The 17392-nt window shown below is 36.3% G+C and overlaps 1 protein-coding gene and 1 non-coding gene across 2 annotated transcripts in view; both read right to left on the reverse strand.

Annotated features, from left to right (window-relative positions):
• Nucleotides 1-3125: 3125 nt before the first annotated feature.
• LOC134202403 (uncharacterized) overlaps nucleotides 3126-17392 on the reverse strand; it is a 190515-nt gene continuing 176248 nt past the window's right edge. The window contains exon 3 of the mRNA XM_062677407.1: nucleotides 3126-3163. Coding sequence (XP_062533391.1) covers nucleotides 3156-3163 — 8 coding nt within the window. The 3' untranslated portion in view covers nucleotides 3126-3155. The remainder of the gene's footprint in view (nucleotides 3164-17392) is intronic.
• Trnaa-cgc (transfer RNA alanine (anticodon CGC)) lies at nucleotides 11378-11449 on the reverse strand. Its single transcript has one exon. It is a non-coding gene; the product is annotated as a tRNA-Ala (tRNA).

Consider the following 17392-nt stretch of genomic DNA (forward strand, 5'->3'; position numbering starts at 1 on the left):
AATAAGTTTACAGCATGACCAATAAAAAATGCGACAATATCAAAATCATAGTGACGCAGTTACATAGTTGAGAGCTTATGTTGCATAGTTTCAATTTTTTCATCAATACGTTCATTTCAACGTAATCCGCCCGCATCCAACCGATATATTAAATTAATTCGCGCTATGGACAATTTGCTTTCCCAACATTGCATTATAACAAGATAACTGAACGAAGCATACTGTAGGGAAACTGGACACACATGATCCCCGAGGACACATGATCCCCCCTGTTTTCTCGAAAACTAATCACATTTTATACCACTGATATGTGCAAAAGGATCCTTTAGATAGATTATTGAATCTGAGTAACATTTGATATTAGTTTATTTATGTATATGGGTTTTAGAAAGGTTTTATTATTTAAGCATTCTCAATCCTTTTTTTCTTCAAAGGAGAAAAGTTTAATAACTTTGAATATGTCCAATCAAAACGTGTCAAATTTTACTGGACAAAGTTTTATTATTGTAGAATTGAATAAATTCATTGTATTAATCTATTGCTTATTTCAATATAATACTATATTTCTCTTTAATTTTGTCAATCAGGCACTACACGCACAATTTGAATGTCTCAATAGCCTTATTTCATTAACCAGAACAAAGTGAAGTTAGCGTTAATGAATAAGGCTTCCAATGAATGATTAAATTTGTTATGATTAAATCATTCAACTCTATGATTAAAGATTATGATTAATGATTTATAAATTTTTGACATTGATTAATGATTATGATTAACGATTAAATTAATTTTTGGCAATGATTAACGATTATGATTAATGAATAAAACGTTCGGAGTATGATTAACGATTACCGATCGTGATTGAATGTTTACACAATATGTGTATGATTAATGATTAACGATCGTTATGATTGATGATTAATGATTATGAATAATCAAATTGAATGATTTGCATAGTGATCAATAAACAAGTAACCCATCTACCGAATTTGGTTAATCAAAGGTATAAAATTTATATAATCATGATTAAAGTTTAATGAATAAAAGCGATCTATGCAATGATTAAAATTGATGATTAATGAATAAACTCAAAACAGTTATGAATATGATTAGTGATTGATGATTGAATGTAAAATTATATGATTAACGATTAGTGATTAATGATTAAATCATGTTTTTTGAATGATTATGATTATTGAATAATGATTAAATAACCCATTATTCATTAATCATGATTAAATCTATGATTAATCACTAATGCTTGTTGAACATATTTAGTTTTGATTAGTTTTATCAAATGCATTTCAACATTATTTTCAATGAAAACGAGTATAAATTGAGCTTTGAAAATACTCAACAAATCACTGGCCTTTAAATCAGTATTGTTCGATCTGGTATTCAATTCTTTCCGTTGCAACTAGGGAAGTTTGCCTATAATCACCAATTATTTGTAAATCTTCCTAAAGAATTTTTTATAATAGGCTCATTCAACAACCTTTGGCCAGTCGTTTAAGAGAAATCGCATTTGTGTAGTAATAACACGCACTACAGAAAAATATGATGTTTAAAGGATGAGTGACTGGGCCATATTGATGTATGAAGTCAGCATCCTGGTATGATCACGGTTTTGGTATTGGTAGTAGTCTGCCGATCTCGATGTATCACAGAGTTTTTCGTTGGTCCCAAAACAGGCACTCAGGATATTTACCATTGGCCATGGCATTTGCAGTGTGGCCAATTTTCAGTAGAGATCCACTTGGGAACATCATAGTTGACCACTGTCTTTCAGTGGAGTGAATGGTTTGCAGATAAATCATCATCACCATGCCAACTTTGTTGCTATAGCCGACATTCTATCTGTCACTATTACTCTATTCCAGAACCAAAATACTTGCCTTGCTTAATACCAACAATATTTCATTTTCACACGACTGCTATTACGACAGACTATGAATAATTGTTAGGATTTGAGAATAGACCAATTTGACCTTTCATTAGGCTTGGAGGAACCTAAACATGTTCAGCTCATAAAGGATCAATTTCCCCTATATGGGGATCAAGTCTCCTGCAAGTTTTTGAAAATGCCAAATTTTCTATCTTTCGGCAAAACCGAATTTTTGGTAACTCTCATGAACAAATACTTGCTTCCAATGACGTTTTTGAATAACTAATTAAATTCTCTATCATGTCCATCAAAAAGCGTGCAAATCAGTGCATGTTACATCGAGAAATATCCTAAACAAAAAGTGGGGATCATGTGTGTCCAGTTTCCCCTACATGTTTTGAAAATATTTGTTTCGATTTAAAATGTAAACACACATTGTTATTGCATGTTTTGTCTTAAAAATGATCATCTTCCCCCCAGTTGACGGTACTATTCTAGATGAAATCTACTAAATAAAGCCTCATTCAAACTCACTATCTAATCAACCAACCTTTTCATTATGTCACCACATTGTCGTACAGACACCATCACTTGAGGTAGATTTGAATTGAATTGTGACGAGTTCCATCTTACAAAATGTATGAACTATCATTAGACGAGTTTAGTACTACCTATTCCAATTATTTCCACCAAGTATTATTGCTTTACAGATACGTATTTCGTCCTCAACCAGGCCATTTCATTGTCTCATACTTTACTGAACTCAACTCAAGTTAATTGATTTTTTTATTGCGATTAGCCATCGGCGTAGCAAATATATGATCGGCTGCGCGCCGACCCAAAACCATCGGCTTCGGTGACGTGAATGAAACCACCGGCGGCGGCGGTGATTGATTCCTGGCGATTTAACTCGCGAACGGTTTGACCGATTTGCAAGATTTTTTCCCTAATCGATTCGTTTTGTGATCTGCAAGGTTTGTATATACAAAAAGTTGGTGAATTTCATGGGGAAATGTAAAAAATCATTAGAATCCAATTTGGGTCAAATGTTGAGGAAAACAAAACAAACGTACGGGAAATGATCTAGAGTGGTGCTGCCATTATTTCATTGTGACATTTGCAACACCAGGCGAAGCTGGGTTTCTTTCGCTAGTTAACAATAAGACTTAACTGAAACATTCCTGATCATTTATTTAATTGATAAATTTGAATGTTTGCTTTTCTTACCAGTACAGACTAGGTCCCATTATCGGAATTTGATTTGCAGAAATCACGTACCTGAAAAGGAAAAAAAATATACAGTTATATACAATCGTAAACAAGATCGGCAACATGGTAAATAAACGAAAAACTCAGATAAATCCACCTAGCGGTGATGATGCCTTTCTCGATCATAAAATGTGCCTAGAAAAGTTCATTAAGGAATTAAGTCGATACAGTATACGTAAAAAGCAATTGAAGGCTTAGTGATTAAAATGTATGTACGGTACGTCGGGCACAAGTTTGCGATTAAAATAGACCAAACCATTTGGAAAGAATCCTTTACAGACTTCCAAAATTTGGGCATGTTAAAACTTGTTCTTGAGAATATTTGTTAGTTGTGATGGGATTTTCCTGGCTCGATTGAAACCGTTTTTGACAGTAGTCTTCCATTAGAAACAGCTTCAAAACTGGAATTTATTATCTATTAAAAAACTATAAACTCAATATAATGCATTAATTTACAATCTAGTTTCACTTCTTTTCACTAACCCTAGGCTCCATCGCCACTCTAAATCACTAAATCAAATATTATTGAACCACCAGTGTTGCCAGTTTCACTCAACTTATCAAACTTCTCTCAACAATGGAATTATGCTATCACAATTACATTGCAAAATAATAAAAAAAATCCAGTTAAATTGAAAAAAATAACAATCAGAAGCCTAAATGCATTTTTGATAGATTAGCAACTAAAAGTACCGTCAACTGGGGGGAAGATGATCATTGAGGTGAAGATGATCATTTGATGTGTCAGTCAAAGGTGCCAATTTTTTTTATGAAACGGTAGACAACAATATTCTCCGTTCAAGTAATGTTACCGCTAGGTAGAAATCCGAGTTTTTCGACTATAATCATGAAAATGTATTTTGTGGAAGAAAGAGATAGATAGTCATAAATGACGCTATTTTCGTTTCAAATATTGACTTCGTAGACTTCTTTACGTAGTAAATTCAACATTCATACAAATAACCTAGTGTATTTTGACTACTAGGTCATAATGATTTAAGTAGAGCTGTCTTGATCAACTTCACCCCAAACCAGATTACTCAAAAAATGTGTGATAATTTAATTTATTTTAATAAATGTGAATGCATTTCAGAAAACTAAAGTTGTTGATTATTGCAACGTATAGCAGTACATGTTTGGAAAATATTTGTTTCGATTTAAAATGTAAACACACATTGTTTTTGCATGTTTTTTCTTAAAATGATCATCTTCCCCAGTTGACTGTAGTAAAATAATTTTAAATTTTGTTCCAAAATCTGAACAAAATCCACAGAACTTTCAAAATATTGAGAATGCATATAACACTTTCTGAAAGCCTATTCAGACTACGAGCTTTATCACTTGATATGGATTATCTTGATGTCAAAATTCACACATCTTATTGTACATAGTTGATTATTATGTCAAGCTATAAAGCTCGTAATCTGAACAGACTATAAGTATCATTTTTACTTTCATTCCATTGTAGAAAACTAACAATGTTTACACGTATTGATTAAGGAATTGTGACAAACTATGACATATTCAAATTTTTATTTGAGTTTCTTTACCATAATTGAATAATAGTAAAAGAGTATTACATTATATTACTTGATAACTTTCCCTCTAATCTACGCATGCTTATTATTGTTGAAATTTATTCGTTTGGCGATATTTTGAACTACGGACAAATTAGCTCAAAAGCGTATACATGGTTCCGTATAGTGATATGTAAATAGATGTAGGATAGGTTAGGATGTCAGTAGCCTGGTTACAGCAATCTATGTCAAATTAGTTTCACAAATGGTTTAAAAATTCCATCATCCAACCAACAGAACTACATAGAATGCTAGATTTAAAGTATCTGAAGGCAAGACAACTAAATTATAGAAGACCTTTTTGAACGATTTTGTTATCCGACTTCCATATTGTCGGTGAGAGCGCTGACTCTCCCCCCGTTGACGGTACCGAATTATGGGTTTTTGGTGGCTGATTATACTTGGAGAGAACAAATAAATAGATAAAATAATTGAATATTATATCAAGGTATTAACTATGTCGCCAGAATTATATATCGACAAGAATAATGAATAATATCATTAGAATTTAAGATAAATAAACGTCATTAGAAAAGGCTCACTGAATTTCCATGTGCATTGAAGATGATCCGACACACATTTTATAATTTTCATGGAGAGATAGGAAACAGCAGAAAAAAATGCTGCGATCAATGTATTCTGTCTAATCATAAATATCTTCATTCGATCGTGCTGGAAAAATGAGTGAGTTTTTTTGAACACCGTTTAAGTTTAAAATAATGGTTTCTATAACTAATTGAATGGAACAGTACCATCGAATGAATCTTGTTGCAATAAATCTGTTATGGACAAATGCTGTTAAAATAAGCAAATTTTTGTAGCGTATTTTGCATACAAAAAGTTGGATTTTCCTCATAACTTTAGAGCCCATAATTCGATCAAGTTCGTTTTCGACAGTAAACAATGAAAAATCATAACATGTTGAGAGTGAATAAGTTAAGAATAAGTGCCCCACAAACGAGTGAGTCTAAAACAGATTAGAAGAAAATATTTTTCGGCCGTGTATGTTGAACCTTTCGTTTGATCTCACCTATAGTTTGAATAGCCGTTAAAGGTAACTTGATGCGAGTAAATCGGATGAGTGCTGGAAAAATAAATAAATTTTCGAAATGCATTTTGTGGGGGAAGGGTCATTTGTCCGGAATCCATTCGGCCGAAAGCCATTTGGCCGAACAGATCATAAGGCCGAAAATCATTCAGCCGAAAGGGTCATTTGGCCGAAAGGTTTGTTTGGCCAAAAGGGTCGTTTGAACGAAAGGGTCATTTGGCCGAAAGGATCATTAGGCCGAAAGGGTTATTTGTCCGAAAGGGCCGTTAGGCCGAAAGGGTCATTTAGCCGAAACGGTGATTTGTTCGAAAGGGCCATTTGGCCGAAAGAGTCGTTTGGCTGAAAAGGTCGTTTGGCTGAAAGGGTTGTTTGGCCGAAAGGGTTTTTTTTGGCAGAAAGGGTCATTTGGCCGAAAGTGTCATTTGGCCGATAGTGTCGTTTGGCCGAAAGGGTCGTTTGGCCGAAAGGATCGTTTGGCCGAAAGGGTCGTTTGGACGAATGGGTAATTTGGCCTCTTTTTTAACAGTAAGAAGTGATAAATGTGAGACGTCTCACTTCTCACTCCTCATTTCTCACTTCGCACTGTTTAAAAAGAGGAGCTCAAAGTGAGTAGTAAGACGTCTCTTTTCTCATTCCTAACTTCTCACTTTTCAAACAACTATTCTAAATGAAATGACCTATTCGGCAAAATGTCCTATTCGGCCAAATGACCGTTTCGGCCAAATGACCATTTCGGCTAAATGACCCTTTCGGCCAAATGACCCATTCGGCCTAATGACCCATTCGGCATAACGACCTTTCGACCAAATGACTTTCGGCCAGATGACTTTCGGCCAGATGGGTTTCGGCCTAATGGCTTGATCGGCCTAAAATTCGGCAAAATGTCCTATTCGGCCAAATGACCCATTCGTTCGAACGACCCTTTCGGTCAAATGACCGTTTCGGCCAAATGACCCTTTCGGCTAAATGACCCTTTCGGCTAAATGACCCATTCGGCCAAACGACCAAATGACCTTCCCCCATTTTGTGTGTATTTTTTTATTCTGGCCAAAACTTTTTATCCCATAATCCGATCTGGCCAACTTCCAATAGGAAACAATGAGGCGGAATTCCCCATCGAATGCAATCTGTTGCGAATAAATCGGTTAAGGATACGTGTCAAAAAGGGAGCTAGACTTTTTTGCCCATCTTTGGTTATTAAAATGTATTTCAGCCATAACTTCTAATCCCATAGTCCGATCTGGACGATCAATAGAAAACAATGAGACTGGATTCTGCGTCGAATGCAACTTGTTGCGAGCAAATCGGTTGGGGGTAGGTGCCTAAAAAAATGGGCGAAACTTTTTGCGCACACACATACATACACACATACACACACAGACATCACCTCAATTCGTCGAATTGAGTTGATTGGTATATAACACTATGAGTCTCCGGTCCTCTTATAAAAAGTTTGGGTTTGGAGCGAACATATAACGGGTGGCCATAGCGGAAATGAAAAGAATGGCTCGGGAAGAAAACTACAAAGAAGTACACTTCAATCTGATATACGTTATATAAAGAGTTGACCTCAGTCTTTAAACTTAGATTAAGGCCCAAATTACCGTAATCCAGTCATTGACAAGAAAACAGCCACGTACTTGTACCACCCCCAGGAAAAAAATCCGCCCACTGAGGAGAAAATGCATTCCCCAGCTGAATCGGGGAAGCACTCTTGTTTTAAAACTACATCAACATATAGTGGTGACTTCAATACATCCGTGGGATGCTTCATTTGGATGAATTTCGTAATATTATTTGAAAAAACTGCCTTTTGCAGAAAATATTGCAAAGTTGAAAAAATATTTTTCCAGGAGGGGAAACAGTCGATTTACTCTCACACTCTCTTATACTTTGCAGATACTCGAAAATCATCGTTCAGTGTTGCGTGTTGATTTGTTCTATATGTTATGCTTGTTTTCTCGAATATGTACGTAAACATCAAGCAATAATCTATGGAAATGATGCTTTTCATGCTATATGTTGACACTAAATATTAGATGTGAGCTAGAACTGTAAAAACGCAAGCATTCATAAGCAACGCAGGTTATTTATTTTTTCATAATTCAAGTGTTGATAATGTAATGTAATGCTAAAATAATAATGTGATGCTAAAACGGCATCACTTTTCATGTACACAGAGAGAAGACCGATCATATGGTCATGTAAACAATCCATTGAATCTGGACGAACATTTGAGAAGGTAGTCAACTGCATCATAATTTTACATTCATGTAAAATGCATGTAGGAAATTGTGTAATTAGGAGAAGGATGCACAACAAATCAATCTTAGATGCATGTTTGAGGTTGTTTATGCGTATCACTATAATCTGTGCGCTGTACAGGTATTGAAAAGGACGTTAATATTTTGTGGAAATATATGGAGTTTGATACCTTTTGAAATGTTTGTGTACTTTGTACAAAATCAGATCTGAGCGAATGAGTAGGCTCTCCGCAAAAAAAAGAAGCGAACAGCAAGAAAAAGAAGTCGATTTGATGTATGACATTTGAACCTTTGAATAATAGCATATGGTCCGTGGTCTGCCATGCGGCGTAGTTTAATCATGCAGGTATCACATGACCGTTGGGCGGTGGCCAGTCCCGGATGATGCTTCTGATCCTATTCGTGAGTTGCTTCGTGTCTTTGGTCTTCCAATCACCATTGAATACAATGGAGCTCGGTCTACTTAAAATCCTTTAACAGTTTTCGAAACATTTTCGCGTTCAAAATTGTCCTCCGTGTATTTTTCCCACGCTCTTTGATTAAACTCCAGAGCCAAAATGTTATTTCAAAAATATGATTGTAATAAAGTCAATTTTATTATTCTAAGCCACGTCTACAAACATCACCATCGCCTGTACACACAATGCCTAAAAATACAAACATCTCGTTCGTTTGACTTGATAAAAAATATTGTCGATTGTCAACTGCTCTTTTTGTGAACTACGAGTTCATTCCAAGAATTCAGGTCAGTGTGTAAACTCTTACGACGAGGGTTGAATAATTTAAATGATGAATGATAACAGATACCCTCCATACAATTGTTGGTGAAAACAAACTGATTTTCCTTTGCTGGTTCAAAATCAGGTGGGTGGCACGATGCCATGTTTTTGCAGCCAACCAATATCACAAAGTAAAATTTATGGTAGTATTTAGTTTAGATTACAAAACAGCTGACTTTATTTTCATTGGAATCGAGAAATGTCAGTGGGGACAATACATGCAATGTTGGCAGCAAAACAAGCCCATTGCGCAAAACATGAATGACACCCACCTGTTCAAAATGCGTCTAAAACAAAATCCTCAGTAGATTAAAAAAAAACTCTTGATTTGGAACAATTTCTAAGGAATGCCTCTCATAATCTGATAATTTACGTAGCAGTTAATGACAATTAACCCCTCGTTATCCGTTGCTTCAATGCATTTAAAGAGAAAACGTGAGCAACGTTTCCGTTTCCCTTTGAATTCAACCCATTCCTGGTGATCATAGCGAAAACGGGTTTCAACACAAATCATCGAGCTTCATACCCCGTATCAATTTGAATCTATTTATAAATTTCCCTCTTACTATTAGTCAAACTTTGCCCATCGTCTTGGCAAATTGTGTGTAATTGCATAACTTTCTCCAATCGAGGTACGAACCTCCTCTACACGAGTGGCAAGCAAGCCGGCTCGAAATCAGCGCACAGTCAACACATGCACGGCAGCAGGTGAGGAAAACACCTCGTGCCGACACTACTTTTTGGCGTATGGCAAAAAGGCGTCGCCTCCGTAACAAACAAGGAGTTTCCGTAATAAATTATCATATCATCTAAGTTGGAAAGTTTCAACTGGCGTGGCTTCTCGCTTTTTCCGGCATCGCACCGCGCCGCCGTTAGTCGGCGGGCAGAAAGGCGCAAAGCGAGCAATCAACTCTCAGCTCTCGGTGCTAATATTTCATAATTAACTTTGCCCGTTCTGGCTGCAACAGCCAGCAGAGGTACTACTTAGTTAGGGAGTTCCAGATTGTTGAGAGTGCGAAGCTGAGGTGTGCGGAGAAAGTTTCGCTAATCATTAGTTTTCATTTGCATATTTGCAAACACTTTTGGAAGCTGACGACGACGTGGAGGATTTTTCTTCTCTCATTGCCGAGAAAGTTGTTTTTAGCTTGTAGTTGAAATCGTGTAACGATTCCATTACCTAATTGAAACATGTTTTTGAGCTTAATATCTGCAGCACTATCAGAAGCAGGCCTGCGTACAGTATTTAGGTTAATCAATTTCAACGATGAATTAAACCATTAAAATTACATAATTAAGTCGCAGCCTATTGATCCTCTCCGACAACCACTTTATGATCATGAGACAGTTTTGTTAGAATCTTGATTTCCATAATAATAATCGTCAATATTTGAAAGAAGGTCCTCATATCAACTAGACTTTAATATTGGATTGAAAGCAAATGTCAAAGCATCTTGTTGCTGAGTTTTAGAAAGTTTGACCAACAAAAAACTCCAATTGACAATATCAGAATAAAACCTACCTAAGTCTTTTCCCTATTGTAAAATTTTCCACAAAATAATAGATACTTAGGCAATTTTTTCGATTCTTTCCGATTCACGCAGCTCATAACTATATGGTAACTATGAGATGAAGAATCAGAACAGCAAACCAAATTTAACCAAACCAAACCAAACCAAAGCAAATCATATTTATGAACAAAGTTTTCAAGAGAAAACGATAAAATAGTTTGTTCAACGCTAATGGATTTCAACACTGACTGGTTGACTTGGTCTCTTTCCACATTTAACGTATAATTTGATATTTTGCCAGTGCGAACTTTTAATATGACATATAAAATAGGACTGTGGTGCATGTTGCCAATAATGAGCGAGCTAGGAACAAAAACGAAGTCCAATCCAGATGGGGAATTTAATAAATCGCCCTAAAAAACTCACATCACAGCCAGCGCTTCATTTCTGCGACCGAAACCTAATGACAAAGCTGACAAAATACACAAAACCGAATCTGGTTCAGTAGGGTTCACAATGATCTGATATATTGTAGCGCCTATCGTGCCCGCATTTGCCAGTTGGGCTATATAGCACGGGCAGGAGCGAGCTCGCTTGCAAGAATGGGGTTAAATTCCTGGCAGACATTGTGGCGCCACGCGCTGGGAACTGAGGTCGGTCGGTTCTTGGCGAACGAACAGCACCGGCAGCAAACCGAACAGAATGTTCAGTAATGAATGTCCATAAATTTAATAAAATGTATTCTCTATCTAGGGATAGCACCGCTGCCACTATTGACTCTGCCTGGTACCATTATCGGGTGATAGGCAATGGGATCGATGGCAATATATACAAGAGAAGGTAGGTATATGGGATTATTCGAAGTTGTAGCGTTAGCGACATTGTGCTAAGCTGGATGACTCTTGAATCTTGACGTTGATGATTGCACTCAACTATCAAAATCAATTTCTGTGCCGGTAAAAAAAATAAATCAATGATGTTGATAAAGTCTGTTTTAATTTCACAATTCTCGCAGCTGGTGCTTGGCATTAGCAAAATAATTCCCATTGGAGATGCCGGGGATTGAACCCGGGGCCTCTCACATGCGAAGCGAGCGCTCTACCACTGAGCTACATCCCCAACTGATGATAAAAGCGCGCTCACACTTGTCCCGTTTATTCCCGACTGAACTTGGAGTGCTACAGCCAGACTTCCAGAGCGCACATTGTGCATCGTGAGCCACATCAAAATTTGTTGCACGATCACAGTTAGTTCGTGTAGGTGAGATGAGATTTTTGCGGTCTCTCTGTAATTCTCTCTGTCGCATCTCACGTACATGACATTCTGAGTGCTATGCGATTGATTTACGCATCGCATTCTACGAAGAATGTGCATCATGCTACCGTTTCACATGCGACATATCATGAGACACTGCTCATGAGGCAGTCACATGTGCTGCCTTGAGCCGTACGACGGTCGACCAGCTTTGTTTATTCCTACCTACTCAATTCGCGTTGAAGTGAACGGAAGAGAACTGAACGCGAGCGGTGTGGTGGTGGAATATGGTGAGTGTAGGCTATCCAACCATGTTTTGAACCAAAATGTAGGCGCTTGGCGTGTCGTTGGTTATAATTATTATAATTATGCATAGAAACATTTTATTGCAGCAAACCTGAAAGCATCTTAGAATTACTCTATTATGATTAATCTCTTTGAAAAAACCTAATAATTATATAACTGAGTTCATGCATGAAATATTGTAAAAATCAATAAGGAAGCAAATTTGGTTACCTGTACATCATCTTGCATTGGATTAGTAACTCGAAATGTGTGAGAATCGTCCTAATTATCGATATGAAAATTGTTTTTTTTATATTCAAAATGTAAACAAATTATTTCCGCCGGGCGCTTGTAATACGGACAATATTTGGCGTCAATAACAAGTTCAAACCACGATATAATTTAGTTCAACTCATGATCAGTTTACTCCTTGCATAAAAATTACAATTTACTCTTTAATAAATTATTTTTCGATTCTACGATTAGGTCAATCGATTCAAGATAAAAATGGCTTTTGTCTGATATACTGAATTTACTCCTGTGTTATGATTTCCTATCTTTCGTTATTTTATGTTATTTGTTATTTCATTTTATTTATCTTTATTTTTATTTGTTATTGTTATTTTTCCTATCTTTCGTCTCATTCTAACTTTTCACCTCGTAATTCTGGAACTGAGAATTTCGGTTTTCTGTTTTTTTTTATGTAACTGTAAATGACACTTTTGGTACGCGTGGTACTTTTTCAAAGTCATATCTGTTTAGGAAAACAAATTCACATCTATGATTGAAATGAAATGTTTAAATGAACCTTATCGCTTCCTGTGTTTCTGAAAGTTGGGTTATTCTGTACCAAAAAGATACTTACTAATTTTGACTGATTTCAAAATGGATCAAACTATGATGCACAGCAAAAAGTATTGGAAATTTAGCGACATGAACATATATAAACAATTTAGAATACAAACAAATAAGCATTCGATTGTCAATTGGATGAGCTTGGATTTTACAAACTACACAGATAAAAATATGTTGTGATTTTAAATGTTTTTTAATGCACATTTTTGGAGTATGGAAATAAAAATAAAATTCAATCGATTTTGCAGTTCTTCAAATTCTAAATAAATTCAAACTGTCCTAGCTTGTAAAGTTTAGTCAAATTTAAGTGAATATCGAATCTTAATTCGATTGATGGGATCAGCTGCATTTTCACACGTCGTTGAATTTTAAAAACTATTAGCTGTGTAGCACAGTTTGAACTCATTTCGATTTAAAATATCATCAAGATCAATTCATATTACGTTTATTAGTATATTATTATGTTTATGTATTTTATCGTATTGCAGACATAATGACAAGCATGTTAACAAAAAGAATCAGTTTTCTTTAAGATCTTTATGACATAAATTATTGTATGTGTAGGGCAATCTGAAATATGACACAAAACACCTTTGCTACTCCATGGAGTCTACAAACGGTTAAAAAACAAATAGTTCAGTCATAACTACATTTTGGCTTTTTTGCATTCTTAAATGATATTGTATTTTACAAGCTTGTTCATTACCGCAGTATTTTACAATGTATGATCACTGAATGTTATTGAAGTATCAACATAATTTTTTAACATAGGACTACAGTTGTCGAGTTTTATTTAATTTAACATCATCAATGTCCTCAGAATACTTTTTGATCGTTTTGATAGCCCATTAGGCGCAAAATGTGAGTAATCGGGACATTTTACGTCGACGTCGTATATACCACCACACGTCCCGAGTAGCACACATGTTGCAAGTTAGTTACCGCTACTTATATGAGACCGAATTCGGTTACATTTCTCGCTTAACTTTTCAAAAGGACCTAAGTAACATTTTTTTCATGAATTAATTTGAGTACTGCAATCAAAAGCTTTCATGTTTTTCTGTTGATTGCGCTATTCAAATTAATTCATGAAAAAATTGTTACTTAGATCCTTTTGAAAAGTTAAGCGAGATTTAAGTTGCTGTAACCAAATCTGTTCAAAATGTGCTACTAAGGATGCTCCAATTTGATGTTTTCATTTAATGGAATGCAGAAAGAATAAAAGTCTACCCAAGTAACGATTTCGGTTTTATAATGCTTTTGAAGCTGAAGTAGGGGCCTTCCTTAGTCTAGCGGTAAGATGCGCGGCTCAAGTAAGACCATGCTGAGGGTGACTAGCTTCCTAATCCCCTAATCCCCGGAAATAGGCAATTACCTTTGATTGAACTGATCAAATTATTGTTATTGATGTCCAAACAAAAGTCTGAAGTAGAAATACTAGAATAAAAGATCGGCGAAAACGCTATCTTGTTTCCAATCGAACTGTCAAAAGCGGTTCCAGCTCGACATTTTTCATCCATAAGAGGCAAGGAAAAAGTTCAAGTGATGTCAGTATTATTTCCACGATTGTATACGGTTTCCATTAATAAGCTGTTTTCTCCGATACTGTTACTCAGATTTAAGTATCTGTATCCTATTAGTTTGGAGTAATGAGCCACCCGACTAAAAATGACTTCATTATTTAATCTATGAAAGTAATTTGTATGCATTTTGATCGCTCTTGCTCATTTCAGGAGGAAATAACTATAAGTAAATCTATACACATAATGCTCGCATTTAACATCGGAAGATATAAAACTGAAATTTAAATAATTGATTACTTTTGAGCGTCTGGTTCTCAATTAATAGTAGTTTGTGCAACTAGTTGCAAAAAGATTTTTTTTCAGCACGAGTTGTACATTTATCCATCGAGGCTTGCCGAGTGAATATGATAGATTTGGACCAAAACGGTCCAATCTGATTTACTTCACATGGTAATTTTTGCTGAAAAATCATGTTTGCAGAAAACATTCATATTCCTCGTTACCATGCTATATCGCATAGCCCAGCAAACCATAAAGAGTAAGATTATCCTGCCTTTGGAGAATTTTGATGTTATGTCCATCAAACTATTTCACTTGTTACGCGACGCATAGAATACATGATTTGAACACTCACCCAAGCTAATTCAGTAAAATGTTATCATGTAACTACTGTTGGATGAAAAAAAAACATGTTGGATGTTGGTTTTCCATTATAGCACCCAAATGAGTGCTATAATGGATATTATGCAACTCATTTGGGTTGCATAATGTTCAATAAAGCAATCTTTTCATTTGTATGGAAATGTAGTTTGTATGGAAAAGTAGGCCGTCACTTAAACACAAACTGTAAACCAGGTGTTATTATCCGGATTTGCAAAAAAATGTAAACCTCAAACATGATCAGGCCAGGATACAAAATGTTTTAGAATTCTACGGCACCCCACAGAATTTTGTCGTTGATTGAGAAAATCGATCTCCGAATATTTTAGCGTAATCGGTTGTTGCATAAGGTGGTGCATTTGATTTGATTTTTATATGGGGTTTTCAACCGAAAAATATAAGAAAACACACCTCTCTCACTCTTTCGTTCTGGAAACTGGCTCGGGAAGTCTAATTGAGCCTAGAGTTACAAAAAAGTAGCTTGAATGTTGAAGAACAATTCCTCCGAACATTGTACGTTAATTAAATGATCATTTTTTTAAATTTTCGTAAGATTTATTAGAAGTTGGGTTGTGAACCTTGGAATTCGTTGATTGCCATGAAAAACATGCGCATGATAGCAAAGGTGGTTGTGATATGTGATCTGGTCGGGGTTCTGCTAAATCGCACCTATGACAAATTTCCCATTCTTTCTCCCAAGTATATACCTAATCCAAATGATCACAAATCGTAACAGATATCCCTCAACCCCATAACTGAGAATATCCTAACGGGTGGCCACTAAAAAGCGGTAATGGGAAGAATGGCTCGCGAAGAAAATTACATAGCAGTACAGTTCAATCTGATACACCCAATATTTTTTTTACACGGTTGGTATTCTTTAATTTCCCGGCTTACCTGATTTTTCACAGCTTTCCAAATACCACCTGAATTTTCTTTGATTTTTTGACAATTTTTTCATGGGGTTAACTCATAGTTTCATCAACGCTAAAGGTCGAAATCAACTAAAACCCACCCGTGTAAAAAAAGAATCGGGTGTATACGTTATATAAAGAGTTGGGCTTAGTCTTCAAACTTAGATTAATGAATAATATCATGTAATCCGTGGTCCACCGTGCGGCGTTGTTTTAATCTTACATGTATCAAATGACCGCTGGACGGATGCCATTTCTGAATGATGCTTCCGATCCTATTGATGAGTCGCTTCGTGTCTCTGGCCTATACAATGAAGCTCAGTAGACCAAAAATCCTTTAATAGTTTTCGAAACATTTTCACGCTTAAAATTGTCCAACGTTTATCTTTTCCACAATCCTGTTCGCTTGTAAAAAATGTACAATGTGCGCCGCAGTACTTCCTCTTTCAACGGCATGTTGTAAACAACTGAACATGCTGGAGTAAAAATGTGTGGGCGACAACTTTCTGCATATTCTAAGGATTCGTTCACATATGAACATTTTTTTATGAAAGCATTAATGTTCTCATTGATAAGTATTGAAGTATTGAAATTCCCGTTTTTTAGTGACCACCACTTACAACAATAATGTACGCTTGAATTGATGTGGTCAAAAAGGTGCTTGATGCGGTTTTGCGGAACCCCGTTCCCCGACGGGGTCACATATATTAAAACGCGTGCGAAATCAAATCAATGAGTTTCAAAGTACAAAATCCTGCTTCAAATAAATCAACCGAAAACTTAAAAAATGTTCATTTAATCATAATAGGTACGTACAATTTTCTGTGGAATTGTTTTTCAAAATACCAATTGCCAATTTTGCAAATCATCCGAACGAAAGTGCGACGGAACGAATTGTGTGTATGATTGAAGCTACTCCAACATTCTCCCATTCATCGATAGTAGTAGTTCATAACGAAGATGGCAAAGCATAGTAGAGAAGCACATGAGATATCTCAATGCGCTGTTGCACATGAGCTTGTCTCACAGCTATCTCAAAAACAAGCACGGTGAGCAGGAGATGCGATGAGATTTGCTTCCATGTGGCACATCGTAAAACGAAGTGCATGCGACAAGGCACATTCGTATAAGTAAAATTGTGTATGCTCTGTTGTTGCGCCTCTCCAAAACAAAACAAAAATGAGCCGAGTTGTCGCATCGCTCACGGTCACATTCGTGTATGCGTGAGATTTTTGGAAGCCTGTAACAGCTGGATTTCCTCTCACTGCACCGTTTTCATCGTCGTCGTCGTCGAACGACTTCCCAGTCTATTGATTATATCATCATTCGCCGGCGACATGCCGTTGATATTTTGTGCGTATGCGACGTTGTGGCAGTCTGTAGCGTAGTTAGTTGTGTCCAATGAAGCGCGAAAATACTGGGTCAAGTGCTGCTCCAACGAAGCGAACTCCACGCGCCTGAATGGTGGACATGATAAGAGAATTAGATTACCGAGACATCCGAGGGAGTACGCTTTGTCATGTGTGATCGAGATACGTTTCTGTTCCGCAGGACAGACACGCTGCGCTGTG

This window comes from Armigeres subalbatus, unplaced genomic scaffold, assembly GCF_024139115.2.
Source record: "Armigeres subalbatus isolate Guangzhou_Male unplaced genomic scaffold, GZ_Asu_2 Contig1204, whole genome shotgun sequence".
Taxonomy (NCBI): Eukaryota; Metazoa; Arthropoda; class Insecta; order Diptera; family Culicidae; genus Armigeres; species Armigeres subalbatus.